Source organism: Somniosus microcephalus, chromosome 3, assembly GCF_052327205.1.
Source record: "Somniosus microcephalus isolate GS21.2 chromosome 3, FLI_Smic_1.0, whole genome shotgun sequence".
In the NCBI taxonomy this organism is placed as follows: Eukaryota; Metazoa; Chordata; class Chondrichthyes; order Squaliformes; family Somniosidae; genus Somniosus; species Somniosus microcephalus.
The window spans coordinates 276,630,407-276,649,533 of record NC_140989.1 but is presented as its reverse complement, the minus strand read 5'-3'; the positions used below and the strand labels follow the sequence as shown (position 1 = coordinate 276,649,533).

At 45.3% G+C, this 19,127-nt stretch overlaps 1 protein-coding gene across 1 annotated transcript in view; it reads right to left on the bottom strand.

Annotated features, from left to right (window-relative positions):
• hmcn1 (hemicentin 1) overlaps positions 1–19,127 on the bottom strand; it is a 757,099-nt gene that overhangs the window by 12,775 nt on the left and 725,197 nt on the right. Inside the window, exons 98-103 of the mRNA XM_085982583.1 lie at positions 17,870–17,932; positions 17,640–17,759; positions 14,333–14,467; positions 8,503–8,616; positions 8,056–8,181; positions 5,429–5,557 (exon numbers count right to left, since the gene is read on the bottom strand). Coding sequence (XP_085838709.1) covers positions 5,429–5,557; positions 8,056–8,181; positions 8,503–8,616; positions 14,333–14,467; positions 17,640–17,759; positions 17,870–17,932 — 687 coding nt within the window. The remainder of the gene's footprint in view (positions 1–5,428; positions 5,558–8,055; positions 8,182–8,502; positions 8,617–14,332; positions 14,468–17,639; positions 17,760–17,869; positions 17,933–19,127) is intronic.

Below are 19,127 nucleotides of genomic sequence, written 5' to 3'. Positions count from 1 at the left end.
GGACTAAACGGAGGTGTTCCGCAAAGTGGTCACCCAATCTGCGTTTGGTCTCCCCAATGTAGAGGAGACCACATCGTGAGCAGCGAATACAGTATACTAAATTGAAAGAAGTACAAGTAAATCGCTGTTTCACCTGGAAGGGGTGCTTGGGGCCCTGGACAGTGGGAAGGGGGGAGGTATAAGGGCATGTGTTGCCGGGCGAAAGGGAAGGGGTGTTGGGGGTGATAGAGGAGTGGACCAGGGTGTCGCGGAGAGAGCAGTCCCTTCGGAATGCTGAAAGGGGAGGTGAGGGGAAGATGTGTTTGGTGGTGGGATCACGCTGGGGGTGGCAGAAATGTGGAGGCTGGTGGGGTGAAAGGTGAGGACAAGGGGAACTCTATCATGGTTCCGGGAGGGAGGGGCAGGGGTGAGGGCAGAAGTGCAGGAGATAGAACGGAAACGGTCAAGGTCCATGTCAACCACAGTAGAGGGGAATCCTCGGTTAAGGAAAAAGGAAGACATGTCGGAAGCACTGGTATGGAAGGTGGCATCGTCAGAGCAGATGCGGCGGAGACGGAGAAACTGGGAGAATGGAATAGAGTCCTTACAGGAAGCGGGGTGGGAGGAAGTGTAGTCCAGGTAGCTGTGGGAGTCAGTGGGCTTGTAGTGAATGTTTGTCAATAACCTATCCCCAGAGATGGAGACGGAGAAGTCAAGGAAGGGAAGGGAAGAGTCAGAGATGGACTATGTGAAGGTGAGGGAAGGGTGGGAATTGGAAGCAAAGTGAATGAAATTATCTAGCTCAGGGCGAGAGCAAGAAACGGCACTGATACAGTCATCAATGTACCGGAAAAAGAGGTGAGGGAGGGGACCTGAGTAGGACTGGAACAAAGAGTGTTCCACATATCCCACAAAAAGGCAGGCATAGCTAGGACCCATGCGGGTTCCCATAGCAACACCTTTGATTTGGAGGAAGTGAGTGGAGTCAAAGGAGAAGCTGTTCAATGTGAGAACAAGTTCTCCACGTAAGCTGGAGGAACAGTAGCTCATTTTTCGATTCTGCACTTTACAGCCTTCTGGACTCAAAAGAGAGTTCAATAATTTCAGATCATAACCTTGGCCCCTATCATATATATATTTTTTATCCATACTTTTTGTTTGTGTCTTTTCTTCTCTCCCACATGGCAGCTGTCTTTCATTCTGCCAGTGCAATTTACACTTCATCGAGAGCCATCCTTTGTTTCATAACCTGTCACATTACCATCTCCTTTTGCCTTGAATATCTCTTAATGTCTCTTAACCTCTCCTGCCTTCTATCCTATCAGAGACCTTCCCTTTTGTTCTTTCATCCCCTCCCCCTTTCCCAGCTTCTACACTTGCTTAAAAATCTGTTCCATTTCCTGCTTTTTTCTCAGTTCTGACGAAGGGTCTTCGACCTGAAACGTTAACTCTGTTTCTCTCTTCACAGATGCTGCCTGGCCTGCTGAGTATCTCCAGGTTACATTTAATGTTTATTTAAGAAACATTGGACCAGATTTTGTTGTGAGCAGCAAACAAACGGCACCCACCGTTCATTCGCCTTCCACTTGCCCAAAGATTTTCTATCGGGCTTTGCACGGCAAGTTGCTGTCAGCAGGACATCAAAATGGCACTAGGCCCTCTACAGGGCAGCTGGGGCCTGTGTGAACAGGTCAAGCAACTGTATATCTCCTTAACCAATCAGATTCAAGAATCGTTAATGAGCAATGAGCAGGCTCGAGGGGCCAAATGGCCTACTCCTGCTCCTATTTCTTATGTTCAACACAGAGCCTGAGCCAGGAAATCTAAGTTAGAATAGTTAATTCAATGCCAAATCAGGTACAGAAAGCAAATTAAAGAGAGGGAAATAAATATTGGATTGATTAAGAGAGAGAGAGAGATAAAAGAGACAGAAAGATAAAGTTAACACAGTTTTTTTATTTAAATCTCCAACAACAACTAAAATCTGAAGGAATGAGTCTCCACACTTATAAAACATTAATTTTCAGTACCAGAGAGGTTGTTTGGCAGTAATTAAGACTTAGCACACCGTTAAAATGGTACTTGGACTGGAATGGACAAGCCCTAACTATCGGTGGCGAGGTTAGTCTGTATCTACAACATTAGTACAGGAACTTCACGTCGTTAAATACCTTTGAATGGGGAGCCAGACAGCAAGATGCCATTTTCACGCAGCTTATTGAGAAGTGCCGCATTTCGGACAGCACCTTCCAGATTTTTGCATGTAACTACACATCTCTGCTCACCGGAAGTTACTGTCCAATTTGTGCATATATAACAATGAGCGATGTTAGACTCACCGTTATCAGCAAAATCTGGGCCTTGTTTCAATACACTGCATTCATTATTATTTAGACTTTGTACAGCTCTCATTTAGAGCTTAATCATAGCAGTCATTAGTAAAAGAGGCGGAGTAATCAACACATGAAAGATAGATATTAAATAAAAAGATTTATAAATAATTAGCATTGTAATTGTTAGGGCAAAATAAAGAGATGTCTAAAACTTTTATTTTGGCATTGTTAATTTGCTAGTTTCATATTCAAAATAAAAAGACTGACTGCATGCGTCATCCCGAGGATATCCTCAACAACTAAAGGTGCAATGGTTATTATACATTTTAGTTAGAAGTTTTCAGCTACAATGGTCTAATCATTGACTTTAACTAGCAATTTATGTGGTGAGTATTCTTGATTTATTATTTTAGGTCAATGGAGCTCCAGAGCTGTTGCTCCTTGACTTGGATGAAATGCTGTTTTAGGAGTTTTATGAACAAAGTGTGATTGGAAATTGTACAGGAAGTGTCACACGTATAGGAAGTGTACACAATATATTAGGCAACTTTTTATCCATGCTTCTATCGTATGGAAACCTCCAGAAGAGGAATCCGACTAAATGTCCAGTCTGTGATAGCTAATTTATCCAGGGATTTAAAAAAAAAGTATTTTTCCTAATGAGTTCCTTTGTTTACTCCTCTGTCAATCTTTGTTTTGCAAAGGAAATAGAGTTTGTCACCTGTGCCCTGCCATCTGTCAATCTTTGTTTTGCAAAGGAAATAGAGTTGGTCACCTGTGCCCTGCCATCACCATTAGTGTGGAGGCAGGGGACAGCAGTGTGATGACATTGCTTCCTTCAAATCTTGCCTCCCTCCTCTGGTGCCTCCCCACAGCAGCACAACTGAGATCGGGTGGATAATGGACGTGGGGAGAGTGGGAAATCAAAGGTGCCTACCTCCACTCCGTGACACTGTGTGTTTGCCTGCAATACTTCCAATTGTTACATGCATAGACTTAAACATTGGGAAGACTGAGGCCATTTTCTTTGGTCCCCAGTATTGGCGGCTGTGTCTTCAGCCGTCTAGGCCCTAAGCTCTGGAATTCCCTCCCTAAACCTCTACGCCTCTCTCTCCTCCTTTAAGATACTCCTTAAAACCCTACCTTTTTGACCAAGTTTGTGGCCACCTGTCCTAATGTCTCCTTCTTTGGCTCGTTGTCAATTTTTGACTGATTACGCCCCTGTGAAACACCTTGGGACGTTTTACTACGTTAAAGGCACTTTATAAATGCAAGTTTTTATTGTTGTTGTAAAGCCCTTTTACATTACAGTTTGGGTCCTGGGGGAGCGACACCAAAACAACCTCTGCGAGTTTCCCTCCCGTTTTAATTTTAAGTTCTGCCAGCAGCTCTCTTGCAGGGCCTGCATGTCACATCTGCACTTGCAGGGTGTCCTGCTGACACATGTGGCAGGTCCGAGAATTGAAACTGAGCTCGTTCTGCTTGCTTGTGGTTTGGCGTGCTGTGCCGGCTGTTTAGGAAGAGGATCGACCTGAAACGTTAACTCTGTTTCTCTCTCTACAGATGCTGCCTGACCTGCTGAGCATTTCCAGCATTTTCTGTTTTTATTTCTGAAAGAACAGTATGCTGACTACCCCTCCATCTCTCCACTTTGTGTCCACACTCCGTGTTGCTAGTATGCAGTCTGCAACCCTGACGTGGATTGCATTAGACATGAAACTAAGTTAGTGTCAATCTTGGATTTAATTTTGTCCTGAAGACTTCACCTATCCTCAAACAGAAACAGGTATGAAATTTAAAAAATCCACATGATCAATGTTTACCATTTAAAAAAAGTCTGTATGGAACAAAAAATTATGCATGGGTCAAACATTTTTATTAGAAGACATTAGGCATTTCTTTAAACACAATGGGCCGTATTTTGTGACCCCCCCACGGGTGCATACGCGCCCTTAAGGGCTGCGTAAGTTCCGGGTTCAGGCACGTGAAGCGCATGCGCTAAAACCCGGCACTTGCGATCTGTCAAGAATCTTCTTGACAGATCCTCCGCATCCCCAGGAGAAGGGCCTCTGCGGGTAGAGATTTGCGCTATTTGCTCAACTTCTGCCCGCTGAAAGGCCGTGGAATTCTTACACCTGGTGAAAGCAGGCGTAAGCTCTGCTTTTACCAGCATAAGCGTTTTTAAAAAATAGAAAAATAAAATGTTATCACTCACTTATACATGAAAAACCCTGTCCAATAAGGTAAGTTTATTTTTAGCCCCATTAAAATAATCTTTTTTCAAAAAATTAAATTTTTGTTTAATTAAATGCCATTTTAATTAATTTTATATATGTAATGCTTTTTAAAAATGTATTTAATGGGTTTGTGTATTTTTTAAGTCATCCCCATTCATACTTATGACAGTTCCGTACGTACGGAATCCCAGGGGCACTTGCGAACCGCATGCGCTCCTGGGATACGTGGGCATTTCTACCAGGAGAGGCCCCGGATCGCAAGCCTCCGTATCTCCCGGACCACCAGGTAAATGCGTAGAAAATTTGATGATCGGAAGCATCCGCCCATGGGAAGCCTCCAATCGCAAATTCAGGCCCAATATTAAACACTGTTTCAAGAACAAGAACTTTCAAAATTAGTAAATAACTAATGGCACTTTTAGAAATTTCTTTTTTAAACTAACGAAGGAAAAGGTATGTCATGCAATTCTTTTTTGAAACAAAGCAAAAGTATAACTTTTTTAAAAAAGGGGTTTTGTGTTTCACCCAATGTGTAAACTGAAAGTAAACTAAAACTTACCCTTCAAGTAAAGCAATGGCAAATTTACTTCTCTGTTCCCCCACCCTAAAAAAAACCCCAAAACTTAAATTCAGGGAAATGCCTAAACCTTATTAAAATGAATTAGAGAGAATGTACAATACAGAAAAAGACTATTTGGCCCAACTGGCCCATGTCAGTGTTTAAAGTCCACCCCTTGTCATCTAACCCTATCAGTATAAACTTTTATTCTTTTCTCCTTCATGTTTTTACCTAGCTTTCCCTTTATCCAAGTTAGAGTATAATTAACATGTCAACTTCATACAGAAAAGAACTCAAAATAGGAGCTGACTGCTACTCACCAACACAAGGTCTTCCGACTCCCTGAGATCTGTAACCTCGTGGACAAACACAGCGGTAGCTCCCTTGTGTATTCTCACAGATCTGGTTGTAACGACACTGATGGGTGCCATCTTTGCACTCATTGATATCTGTAGAGAAACATTGATCAAAGCTGCACTAACGTACAATATATCATATCAAGTTGTGTCTTGTCACTGATTGTTCATGGAGGAGGGTACTATGTTTGCCCTCACGTGAGAATGTAAAGTGCACCAAATATTCAATTTCATCCTGGAAAAATAAGTCAAGCTCAATCATAGAATATATACCAAAAAAGTTAAAATCACTCTTCGATAAATGCCATACTTAATTTGAAAAAGGACAAACATGGCACTGCAAAGACTATTGGGAACAAGACGATCATGTGATGTCATGACTGGGATTATCTAACTTGATCTGATTTGAACACATATTAAAAACAATTAAAAGCAATAAGGGGGAAAAATTCAGTCGCGCCCCCTCCCTCCTGGGGTGCTACCATTCAATATAGTTACGTGCAACAGTGCCACACGCGTCGGCACGTAACGCCGTGGTATTACAGGCCTCCCTGCCCTGATTAAAAGGGAGGGGCTAGTGCAGCGTGCACCGGGGCCCTGCTGGACCACCGGGGAGCGGCGTGCAGGGAAAAGAGCCCAGCAATCAAGAGGAGTGCCAGGCTGACCGATCACGGCTGGCACCCCGCATGAGGAGGCGAAAGGAGGCAGATGCTGGCACACGGCTCAAAAAAAAGTCGCCCAGCATCTGCCCTTTAATTAGCGCCGCCGTGGCAGCAAAAATGCCACCCTGACCCTGTCAGACATATCGTCCGGCGGTAGGTCCTGGGATGCAACTGAAGTTTGCGGCCGGGGCGCTGCACATGGCGATGACGTCATCGCCGGAGGCACAGTGCCGTGGGGCGCTGCCGCTGCCGCTAACCTCCTGCTGAACTTTGTGGGAGGCGTTGGCGACTCGCGTCCTCCCGGGGCGCTAATGGGAGGCACAAAGATTTCCCCCAAAGCATTTGAGCACTTAGTATGATGTAACATATTTTCACCATACCTGCTCTTCACAGCATCTCCTCCACTCTGATATAAAGAAAGCCATTCTTTTCTGCGTTCCCAACAGTATGTGAATTGCTGTGGAACTGTATTACAGTAATCACAGGCCACAAAGCTTTGCAAGCTACGTGCCCCAGTCCATTCAGTTATTCAATACCCCATTTGAACTGAAGTGGGATGAATGTGTTCAATTACAATTTTTTCAGATGGACTGACTTGATTTGGGCAATTTTGTGTAGAATACCGATCCGTCGGATATATCATCAGCCCATCAACTTGTAGTCTTGTTAAAGAGGGATTTTCAACTGCCAGCCATCAATGTTCCCTCTAATTTTTTTTTTGTGCGCAGCTCCTTTAAATTTGCTGCGTAGCATCTTCTCCAGCGTCAACAGCTGGTGAGCGGCCTGTCCCATGCTGCTGAGGGGGAACGTTGCCAGCCACCCATTTGTTGCCTGAAAAGAATGGGTAACTGGTAGGGGAAAATCTGGTGGGGACCTTGTGCGCCCATTTGCCCAACTGAATCCATTTTCAGGCTGGCCTTTAAGTGGATGTCCACCACTCTCTTTCCTTCCCTCCTCTCCAAACAAAAACTAGGCAGGAAGCTGTTTAAATGTGCAGATTGTGTTCTTACACCTGTTGTAGGACCTTGACTGCAATTTTCATGTAGAAGTAGTCATAGCATGCACGACCCAGGCCAGTCCCACTTTATTCAGGCATTGAGAGGCCCAAGCCTGTGGTCTTTAAAGGGACTGATGGAGGCCTCTCCAAAAAGTTAAGTTTAATGTTAAGATTTCTGACGTGTCAGGAGGGTCAGGAGCAGCAGCAGCGCTCCTCCAGGTCCCACAAAAATCTTCTAGCTGGCTGCTGTGTTATTGTTGTCCCCTCCCCACAACAAGCCTTACCTGCCAACCCAGCCAATTTTCTGCCACAAGAAACCGGCGAGCGGCAGTGTTTGGCACCACAGCCTGCTGGAAAAATGTTAACCAGGCCCAGATCTAAAATACCCGACTGCCACAGTGATTGGGTGCATCGCCCATATTGCATCATTTGACACGCAAGTAGACAATCTCCCTCAATATTTTTAATGGGCTGTGATAGGAATGGTCCACAGTGATCAGAGGTGAACAGTGATTCTTGCTCCTGGATAAAACTGGTTATCACGACAGGGGATCACTGCTTTCTCAGATGGTATCCGAGTACTTAAACCAGTGGTACAAGTAGCTCTCCCACAGTCGAAATTTGGAAGTCGATATTTAAATTTCTTCTGGCTGATCTTGATTTAATTGGCTGGGTTGTTGCAATATATTAGAAAGTTTGGTACCTGATATTTGGTTTTGTACCCCGGCCCTATAATAATTGAATATTATGACTTATTTTTGAGGGATTGATGGTTCTGAAGCCGACACAAAGTTGCACTTATTACTGGTTTTACTATGGTCCTTAACTAATCTGAGCCCTCCATCTTGAGTAACAATAATTTCATTGTAAATAATCAGTGTCCACATCTATTAATACAGAGATGAGAATGATCCACATTGCTTTAAACCTACCAACACAGCTCCCATTTTCAGCTTTGGTCATTCCACTTGGACACAGATCAATGCACCTGAATCCCCCTCGGCTGTTCTTACATTGTTGATCAGGTCGGCATACGTTCTGTCTGCACTCATTGATATCTGAACAATAAAATGCAGAACACACTCAGCAGTGCTGTAGTTGATGAACTTTGATGGAGCTTCTTTGTGCAATCTATATTATTGGATTCATATTAAATGATTCACAGCTTGCTTTTTTTTAAATTTAAATATTTCTGGCTTATATTTACATAAAACTGGTGTCCATTTCTTAACTTGTTGACAAATTAGAAAAATCATTACTGAAGTATTTGATGTTTACTAAAATACAAAGTGAACTATTACACAGCATCTGATCGTGAAGCAATTACTGCTTAAGTTATGTTTAGCGTGAGGTTTCCTTAGCCTCCCCATTGTACCTACCCATACATCTTCTACCTCGTAGCTGATAACCTCGATTGCACACACACCGGTAGCTCCCAATGGTGTTCAGACAGCGATGCTGACATGGATTAGATTCTTGGCATTCATTGATGTCTAGCAGACAGAACAAAAATACTAATTTGTATAATCAGGCTTGCATACTTTACCCTTCCAAGGCCTGAACTTCTACTATACAAAATAGCAACAACTACTTGGATTTATGCATAAAAACACCTCAAGGCACATCACAAAAAATAACCAGAAAAAATGATCATTAATTCTTGTGCTGTCAGATTCCTCAACCTCTGCGATAACATATTCAATTCAGCTTGGAACTTCTCTTCACTATACCAATCTGAGTCACTTACATGTTCTAAATATAACAATGGACACAAAAGAGGTAACATTAATTTTGTGTTGAAAAACTGTGAATTGATATAAAATGAGGAACAAGATAGGATGCTTTAAGGAAAAACCTATTACGTTCGTGATTGAGACACGGACAGCAGGAGTTGAACAAAACAAGTCTTTACTGATGGAAGTCAATAGTGAAACTGAAAACAACAGAGGCTCACTAGCGCCTTTTATACAGGGGTGGTCACTGCCGGTACTGCAGTCTGAGACCAGTTATTCTCTTAAAGGTACATACACAACAATTCCTCCCCTTTTAGATAAACAGTACATAACATTCATTTAACAACTAAATGATAACGAATTACAATCACAGTTACGGTTGCTAGATACATTGGTTAAGTTTAAGCAATTATAAGTTCAGTCTTTGAGGAGGCTTCCTGATTCTGTCTGGATAACGCCTCTTTGGGGTATCAGGTTCTTCTGGCAATGTTGAGTCGGGATCAATGTCGTTGTTTGGTTCATCTGCTTCCAATATTACCGGTTCTGCGGTAGCTGCAATTGGAACGTCGATTTTATTACCAGGTGTATCAGATCGTGGTGTGGAGTTGACGTTTTCCAGTGACTCTAGAATCTGGTCAGCATGGCGTCTTACAATGCTCTCCCCAACGTCCACGGTATACATGAGAGGTCCTTGCCGTGTACAAATCGTTCCTGGCTGCCATTTCTCAGTGCGGTAGTCCCGGGCCAAAACTGGTTGACCTATCTTAAAACTCCTGGTCGGCCTTTCATTCATATTCTGAAACTGCCTGTTCTCCACATCTCTTCAGACGTTTGGCTTAACCAAATCCAAGCGGCATCGTAGTCTTCGATTGAAGAACATCATGGCTGGAGTTTGGTTGGTAACCGCATGTGTCGCATTCCGGTAGGCAAACAAGAAGTTGTCCACCTTGTGTTGTAGGGGTATATCTTCATTACACATTGCCTTGATAGCCTTCTTGAATGTTTGGACAAACCTCTCGGCCAATCCATTAGTGGCTGGATGATATGGGGCAGATGTGTAATGCTTAACACCATTGTTCTTTAAGAACCTCCGGAACTCTTCAGACACAAACTGTGGTCCATTGTCAGAGCAAATCTGTTCAGGCAGCCCATTCCTGGCGAATATGGTTCGTAAAACTGTGATCGTTTTTTCCGTGGTGGTTGAGGACATTTTTATTACCTCTGGCCACTTTGAATGTGCATCCACCGCAATTAAAAACATCGAGTCCATGAAGGGACCAGCAAAATCAATGTGCACCCTTTGCCATGGAGATGAGGGCCACTCCCATGGATGCAGAGGAGCTTGTGGTGGGACGTTTTGGACCTTCTGGCATCCTGCACAGCTCTTGGTCATCTCTTCGATTTCTCTATCGATTCCCGGCCACTACACAAACGCTCTGGCTAAGTTCTTCATTTTTACCCCACCCAGATGACCCTCATGAAGCTCATTGAGCACTCTATCCGTCAACTTAGGTGGAATTACTACTCTGGATCCACACATCAAGGTTCCTCTGCACACTGACAGCTGTTCTCTTCTCGGTGAGAATGCTGGCAGCAGTGGTTCGCCATGTGCTGGCCATCCCTTCACCATTAAATCATAGACCCGTGATAGTGTCGGGTCATTCCGTGTTTCCTTTTCTATGTTTGCATTCGTCACAGGGAGACATTCGACTATGGTCGAGTGGAATGACTCCATTGGATCCACTGCAAGGTCTTCTTCTTCCACCGTCGGCAACGGTAGGCGTGACAATCCATCAGCATTTCCATGCTGTTTAGTTCCTTTGTACTCGATGTCATATTGGTGTGCCCCTAGGAAAAGGGACCACCTCTGCAGCCGTTGTGCTGTCATTATCGGTACGCCCTTCTGAGGGTTGAAAATGGAGACAAGAGGTTGATGATCGGTTAGTAGGGTAAATTTTTGACCGTGCAGGTAGTGATTGAACTTCTTCACCCCCCACACTAGGCTGAGGGCCTCTCTGTCAATCTGGGCGTAGTTACGCTCGGCAGAAGTTAACGAGCGTGACGCAAAAGCTATCGGCCTCTCTAAACCATCAAGGAATTTATGTGACAGTACTGCCCCAATGCCGTAGGGAGACGCATCACACGCCAGTCTGATCGGCAGTGCTGGGTTGTAGTGAGCCAATACTTCCCTTGAAGTGATTAAGTCCTTACTCTTCTGAAAGGCCCGCTTACAATCATCGCTCCATTTCCATGCTACCCCCGTTCGTAGCAGGGCGTTCAGTGGGTGCAGAATTGTCGACAAATTCGGCAAAAACTTATGGTAGTAATTCACCAATCCGAGGAATGACCTCAGTTGCGACACATTTTCAGGCGCTGGGGCCTTAACAACCGCTTCAATTTTGTCAGGGGACTTATGTAACCCCTCTTCATCAATCACGTGGCCACAATACGATACCTGTTTCTTAAAAAATTCGCACTTGGGGCGGTTGGCTCGCAGCCCATGTTCCCGTAGTCTAGTGAGCACCTGTTCTAGGTTGTTAAGGTGTTCACTGTCATCTTCACCTGTCACATGGATGTCGTCCAAGTAACACTGAGTCCCCGGAATCCCTTGCAGGACTTGTTCCATCGCTCTTTGCCATATCGCCGGAGCCGATGCTACTCCGAATACCAATCGATGATACTGGTAAAGACCTTTGTGAGTGTTTATCGTGAGATACTTCCTAGAGGACTCTTCAACCTCCATCTGCAAATATGCTTGTGCTAGGTCAATTTTTGTAAAATGCTTCCCTCCAGACAGTGAGGCGAAGATGTCTTCTATCCTTGGAAGAGGATATTGTACTGTGTGAAGGACTGGGTTCACCGTCACCTTGAAATCCCCACAGATGTGAATCTTCCTTGGCTCCCCGGACTTATTGCTTAACGTTTTCTTCATGACAGGAACGATGGGTGTCGCCCACTCGCTCCAGTTGACCTTAGACAACACGCCTGCCTTCTCCAGATTCTCCAGCTCTGCCTCGACGGCTGGGCGAATTGCATATGGTACCGGTCTTGCTTTGAAAAACTTGGGAACTGCATTCTCTTCTATTTTTATCGAGGCGGTTACGCCTTTAAGCGTGCCCAGTTCTTGTTGAAATACCTCTTTGGCGTTAGCTAAGATTGTTGACAATCATCCAGGAATGACGTCTTCATCTTTTTTACAGTCCACCGTCATTGCATGAATGGAGTGCCAATCTAAGTTTATCTTCCTGATCCATTCCCGTCCCAATAACGGTGGTCCACCATTTGGCAGTATGTAGAGATACAATTTCCGTATTTTCTTGCTGTTGTATTCGACAGGCACCCTTATTTTTCCTCTGGGGTATACTTTTTGCCCCGTATACGTTGTCAAGGCGATGGATGTCTCTCTCAAGGGTATGTGTGAAAATAGCCGCTCATAGTCTCGTCGATTCATGACGGTTAGCGCTGATCCTGTATCCAATTCCATTTTAACATGGGACCCTGCTATCGTGAGGGTGACCGAAGTGGTTCGGTGATCCTCTTTTGCGATTACATTGTGAAGTTTGAGACAGCTTAGTCTCCTGTTCCCGGATTCACTATCGCTCATCTGGTCTTCGGAACTACTGTCCATCATCTTTTGTACTTTCTTGTACGGTTCCTTAGTAGCCTTTTTGTTGTCGCTGGTCTTCTTCCCAGACCTGCAAACTCGTGCAATGTGTCCCATCTTCCTGCATTGCCTGCATATTTTGTCTTTGGACCAGCAGTCCTTCTGGTCATGGTTAGTTCTGCCGCAGCGATAACATTTTGCAAATCCCCGTGTCATTCCGTGGGTGCCATATTCCTGTGGTTTTTGTTGAATTTCTGCAGCTCCCCTGGCTGCTGCTTCATACAATACTGCCACGCTGAAAGCCTTATCTAGCGTCAGCTCTTTTTCTGCGAGTAACTTCTTCTGTGTTCCTTCACTCAGGAGTCCACAGACAAATTTGTCCCGTAGGGTATCTGCCAGTCCTGCTCCGAACTGGCAGTGCTTTGATAGCTTGCGTAGTTCCGTAAGGTACTCAGCATTGCTCTCATCTTTATGCTGAGTTCTCCTGTGGAATTTAAATCTTTCTGCTATCAACAGCGGTGCAGGGTTTAGGTGTTCCTGTAGGACAGCAACAATTTCGTTAAAACTTTTCGCCTTCGGTTTGGCTGGAGTAATCAGGTCCCGCAATAGGCCGTACGTTCTAGCGCCCATTAAGTTTAGCAATATCAATGCCTTTTTCTCCTCTGCTATTTCGTTTGCCTCGAAATATACCTCGACTCTTTCCACATACGTGGTCCAGTCCTCTATTGTATTATCAAAAGCAGTGATACAGCCAGTCTTCGGCATCTTGCAAATCTAAAATGGCACCTCCCGCGCTTTGCCTTTTTCCCCGCTGCTTAAGATGGCGCCTCCCGCGCTTTGCCTTCTTCCCCGCTGTTGTTAGCGCTGCTTTCCGCGGATCCCGTTGCAACCTGCAGCTCCTCGCGGTTTCTTGCGCGTTTAATATTTCTTTTTTTTATTATTTTCCCGTCGTGGAACAACCCTGTGGGACTCTTGCCTCCCTCTTCGCGGGTCTATACGCAGCCCGGCTTCGTAGCACCGGCCGTGTGCTCCACCCTCTCTCTCTCTTCTTCCCGACAACGCTGCTCGGCCCCGTTGCAAACCACCCGCTCGAGTTCGCGACCGCCGCAGCCCAGGAAGGATCAGTGCACTACCTGCCACCAGCCCGATTAGCTGAAGCACCATCGACAGGAACCAGGCCCCGCTTCCGACAGCTTCTCCAGCAATCTTCAACTCCGCAAACACAGGGGCGGATGCCCACGGTCGACGCCCGTTTCTACTGCCTCTTACTTTCTTTTCTTTCTGGCCTCGACCTCTGCTCACTTCGCTGTAGGAATGGATCCCAGGAGGTGGTGCAGACTTGTAGGTAGGTTCGTATCTGCTCGTCGCCAGTATTACGTCCGTGAATGATTGAGACACGGACAGCAGGAGTTGAACAAAACAAGTCTTTACTGATGGAAGTCAATAGTGAAACTGAAAACAACAGAGGCTCACTAGCGCCTTTTATACAGGGGTGGTCACTGCCGGTACTGCAGTCTGAGACCAGTTATTCTCTTAAAGGTACATACACAACAAAACCTACTATCAGAATGAACATAACAGGTAGAAATGAGGAAGTGATTCAGACTGTCAAACTGTTCAGGGACAGAATCTGCTCCCTCCATCCTTTCCTCTTGTTGTTGAATTGGAAAGTTGTCTTCTTAAATGATTTACCGAGGCCCACATAAACGAATAGTCCCAGAGATATTTTAGTATGGAATGTTTATCGTTAATTCAGCTCCCCCCTTGGAGCTTCCTTATCCACGCATGCACTATAAGTAAATATCAGAAGGTAACTAATATTCCTCTTGATACGTTTCAAGGAAGATAAAGCATTTGGAATAGCAACAATACCTTGGCAACTTAATCCCTCGAGTGTCCGTCTAAAACCAATGCCACACCTCACCACACATCGATACGAACCAATGGTATTTTCACAGTCTTGTCCAGCATGACAAGTGTGGCCACCTAAAGCGCACTCATCAATATCTGAAAAAACAATGACCAGAGTTAGCACTTTTACATTTTAATAGTGATGTGCAAAGGATTCAGATTTCCTGTGTAGTCACTGAAATTTTAAAACACTTAGGCCTAGAAATTCAGTATAGCCACGTTTGGGGCGCTACAGCCGGGTGGCCGCTAAAGTTTGCGCCCGGCGCAACTTCGCGCCACCTTCGCCGATATTCAGTGGCATCGCCCCAAGAGGTTGCTGCTGCGCTAAAGCAGGCGATGCACGACTATCATTAGGCGCTAAGCCGGCGATCCGGGGCGCTAACACCGAGGACGGGCGCAGCGCAGGTGTGGCGAGTTGCTCAATGAAGGCAGACACGCTGGCGCCGGTCAGCTCTTAAAGGGGAAGGGTCGACTTGTTTGGCTGCCATGCCCTGCACACTGCAGCCCTGAAGCAAGGCCTGACCATTGCTGGTTCATCAGTTCTACGCCCTCAACCATGGGGAAGCCCGCTATTCTTCCAAAGCCGATTGCACGCTCTTGCTGCTTGTCCAGGGTCATGGGGAAGGAGATGTACTGACGTCTCCTTCTGAAAAGGGCATTGTTCACCTGGCGGATGCAGCAATGTACCGCAAACTGGGAGATGTTGGCAATGTCCCCAGTAGCGGATTGGAAGGAGCCAGTGGCATCGAAGTTGAGAGCCACCGTCACCTTCACTGCCAGAGACGTCCTGCTCCTCAGCTGTGGCTGCAGATCTCTGCGAAGCAGGTGGCAGATCTCAGTGACCACCTCCCTTCTGAATCGCATCCTCTGAACACACTGCTCCTCAGACATGTTCAGATATGAGAACTGCTGGCGGTATACCCTGGGTGGGTAAGGCCTCCTGTGCCGACGCCTGTTGGCCAATCTCCGTCTGGCCATGACTGGCACTCTCTCACGGCGTCTCTGATCCCTTTGAATGCAATGCAGAAAGCCAACGTTTCCACCCATTGCAGCCCCCATTATATGTGGCGACTCAAGGCTATGGCACTGAAAGTGAAATCCAAGTGCAAAGCTCTGGCCTGAAGCCACAAGTACCTGTGCAAGCGCTGAGTCAAAGCAGAAAGCTCTCTGCCTTTGTCTCTCTCCAAATATCCGTCTCTCACACAGAGGGATTGGCACAAAATGGCTGCCACTTATACTGCAGGAGGAGTCCCCTTTAAATAGCGCCCCCCGCGCCCCGCAGCGACTGGGAACCGTTCCCCTCTACCAGTCGCTGGGGGCGCCAGGCGCAAAGAAGGGCGGCGCCACTGAATTTCCGGTTCGGGGCGCACAAAGGGCGTTGCACGATGAAATGACGTCAGGATCTGCGCGCGCAGCTGAGCGCGCGCAAAGGCTTTGCGCCACCGCTAAATCTTTACTGAAGTTGGGAAGAGGCGCAGATCGCGCTGCGCCCGGCCGCTAGCCGCCTAGCGCCCCACATCTCCTCCTCATAAGGCGCTAGCGGCTGGCGCAAACAACTGAATTTCTAGGCCTTAGAATTTCAGTGACCGCATACTGTTGTTTCCTCCATGAGGGAGCCTGCTGTGCGCAAATTGGCTGCCTCGTTTCCTACATTACACTTTAAAAATACTTCATTGGCTGTAAAGCGCCTTGGGACGTCCGGTGGTTGTGAAAGGCGCTATAGAAATGCAAGTCTTTCTTTCTATCCAAATCAGTATTTCTATTAACTATGGCTCTGAAACTTTTATCATTTATCTTTACATTTCAAACCATGACCTGAAGCTACTACTGAATAATGTTGGGGAATGGAGTGCTTTCCCACTTTTTGTCCCCACAATCAGCATGGAGTACTCATATGCCAGCTGTAACACACTAAGAGCAGAATCCCAGCCAATGAGTTAGTAATTAAATTGAGTAATATTCTCTCTATTCGGCCTTAAAAATGTACCTTAACCCGGAGCCTTAGAAGACCATCTCCTATTTCCCCACTGAAGTTTTCCAGGGTCAGATACAGTGAGTGTGAGTGGTTATGTACTGTCTACATGCTCAGTAGGAACTGAGTTGCGAGGGGCAAATTTGAGACTTCATCCCATCTGTCTGGGCTTTATTCCAACCCAGATCCCAGAAATGGTAAGATGTCTGCTCTCACATTCTGGACTCTGGCGAAAGGTCATCGACCTGAAATGTTAACCCTACCTTTCTCTCTCCACAGATGCTGCCTGACCTGCTGAGTGTGTCCACCATATTCTGTTTTAATTGCTAACACATTGGTTGGAACTTTGCTTTTTGGGGTAGAATTCCAACAGGGGGCGGGGGGGGGGGGGGGGAAACTGACTTCCGCCCACCCCTCTAAATCCATTTCCCTGGATTGGAGGTCATTTGTGATGCATGGTTTGCTCCTGGCATGATTCCTGTTGCCAAGAGGGACCCCACCAATGCACAGAGGACAGTCCCATCAGTGCTGCAGTGGGGATGAGATGTTGAGGGACCTTAAAGGGGCAGAAGTGCTCTGAAGACTGTATGAAAGCTTCCCCTGAAAGCCTCAGCCAAGAGGGATACTTTAATCAGCAAGTGCTGGGCTTGAATTGAAGGGACAGGAAGCTGCTACAAAGTCCTCGCCCTCCATTGGTGGACCTGGGGGCCTTTACCATCACTTGCTGGAGTCTACCGCCTCCTTCCACATCATGGCCCTGGTAAGTGGGGGGGGGGGGGTAAATCCTCCGGGGATTCTAGCCTCGTCCCCTGCTTCCATTTTCATGTGGCAAGTGGGGAAAGAGCAGCCAATGGCGATCTTTGTGGGGGGAGTTTAAGGCAGCATGGTGGCAATTGGTCTCACTGCCCACATTTTCTGCCATGAATTTAGGGTGGAATCACGGAGAAGAATGCAGCCCATTGTGTCACTCAACCCTCTGTACACATTAAGGGTCATTTAACTGGTACAACGTCTCATTAGTGGCCAATGTAGATCAGAGAATTGCGGCTACAATCTTATATGCCTATCTCATTAAACATTAATTTTAATTGAAGCCAAAACCAATTAATCTATCTGCATTATTTGAGGATCAAACAATTTTTCATATTTCTTATTTTATCTCTTTAAAGAAGTTACCCTCTTAATTTGTTCAAGGAATTTTACCACCAGAATTTCTTGAAAGTTTTGCTTAAGAATTAACTCTTGTCTTGCTGTTGAACGTCGATTAGGATTTTGTTCAGTAGAAACTCGGCGTACCTTGACAGGTTCTTCCATCAGCAGATATGGTGAGACCTTTAGTGCACGAGCAGTAGTATGTTCCCATTGCATTGTGGCATATATGAGAGCAGGGGTTCCGGATAGTGCACTCATCTTCATCTGCATGAATTTATAAAAGATTTTAAACAGGGTTTTACATCAATCATTTTACTTAAGGAGCCTTTGTAAAAGAAAACTAGTTTAGCTTTGAATGAAAGTGCTCTGCTCACCTGAACAATATGGCCCAACTGAATCCAAAGCAAAACCATTCGGGCACTGGTTACTACGGTCACCTGCGTAAAAAAAAATACTTTCACTCTGGGGATTCCCAGGATTCAATCACTTGTAGCCAAGTCGTAAACCACAGCTTTTTTCTTGCCAATATCTTACTTTAGCCAAACTGCCAACACGTTTGGCCCAGAGAAATAAGGGAGATATTGGGCCGTATTTTCTGATCGGAAGCTTCCCGCGTGCGGAAGCCTCCGATTTGGAAAAAATCTACGCACTTACCTGAGGGCTCCTGAGGTGCGTATAGTTCCAATGCTGGGCCTCTCGAACTCCAAATGTGCAGGGCCCACGTGGTTCGCAAGCATCCCTGGGATCACGTGGGCCATGGGGAGCCAATAGGAGAAGGGAATCTCCCTTCATACACTTGACAGATAGGCCTGTCAAATATATGAATGTAGATCACCCCAAAAACACTTCAAAACATTAAAATAATTTTTTTTTTAAATCACATTTTTAAAATTAGTTGAAATTACAATAAATTAAATATTTTAAACAAAAATTTAATTTTTTGAAAAAAGTAATTAAAGTTTTTTACAGGGCTAAAAATGAACTTATCTTTTTAAAAAAGTATTTTTAAATGACTGAAATTTTTAAATTTTTAAAAAACTTTTTTCAACTCTTATCCTGGTTATGCCTGCTTTTACCAGGCGTAAGAATTCTAAAGGTTTTCTGCGGGCGGAGGGGCTCCAGAAAGCGGAACTATCCGCCCGCAGAGGCCCGTCTCCAGGGCAGGCGTTCGATCTGTCAAGAGCATTCTTGACAGATTGAAAATGCCAGTTTTCAGCGCATGCGCTGTGCATGCCTGAAACCGGCATTTCCGATGTCCCTATGGGTGGGTACACAGCGCGTACCCCCCCCATAGGGATCGGAATATCCGGGCCATTTTGTGATGGCAATTTTGTCTAAATGTACAACATCCAATCAATTACTTTCCATATTAATTGGTGTTTTAAAAATAAAATAAAACCAGAAAATTCTGGAAATACACAGCAATTGTTTTGGGTATCCTTCATCGGTAAAGTTCTAAGGAAGGGGTACACATCCAAAAAGCTAATCTGCTTTTTCTCTTTACAGATGCTGGCAGAGCTGTTCTCTATTCAGTATTTTCTATTTTTGTTTCACATTGCCAGCATTTGCAGATTATTTTTATTTGTAGCCTTTTAAAAAAAAAAATTGGCCAATTTTGTTGGAGGGATGCTA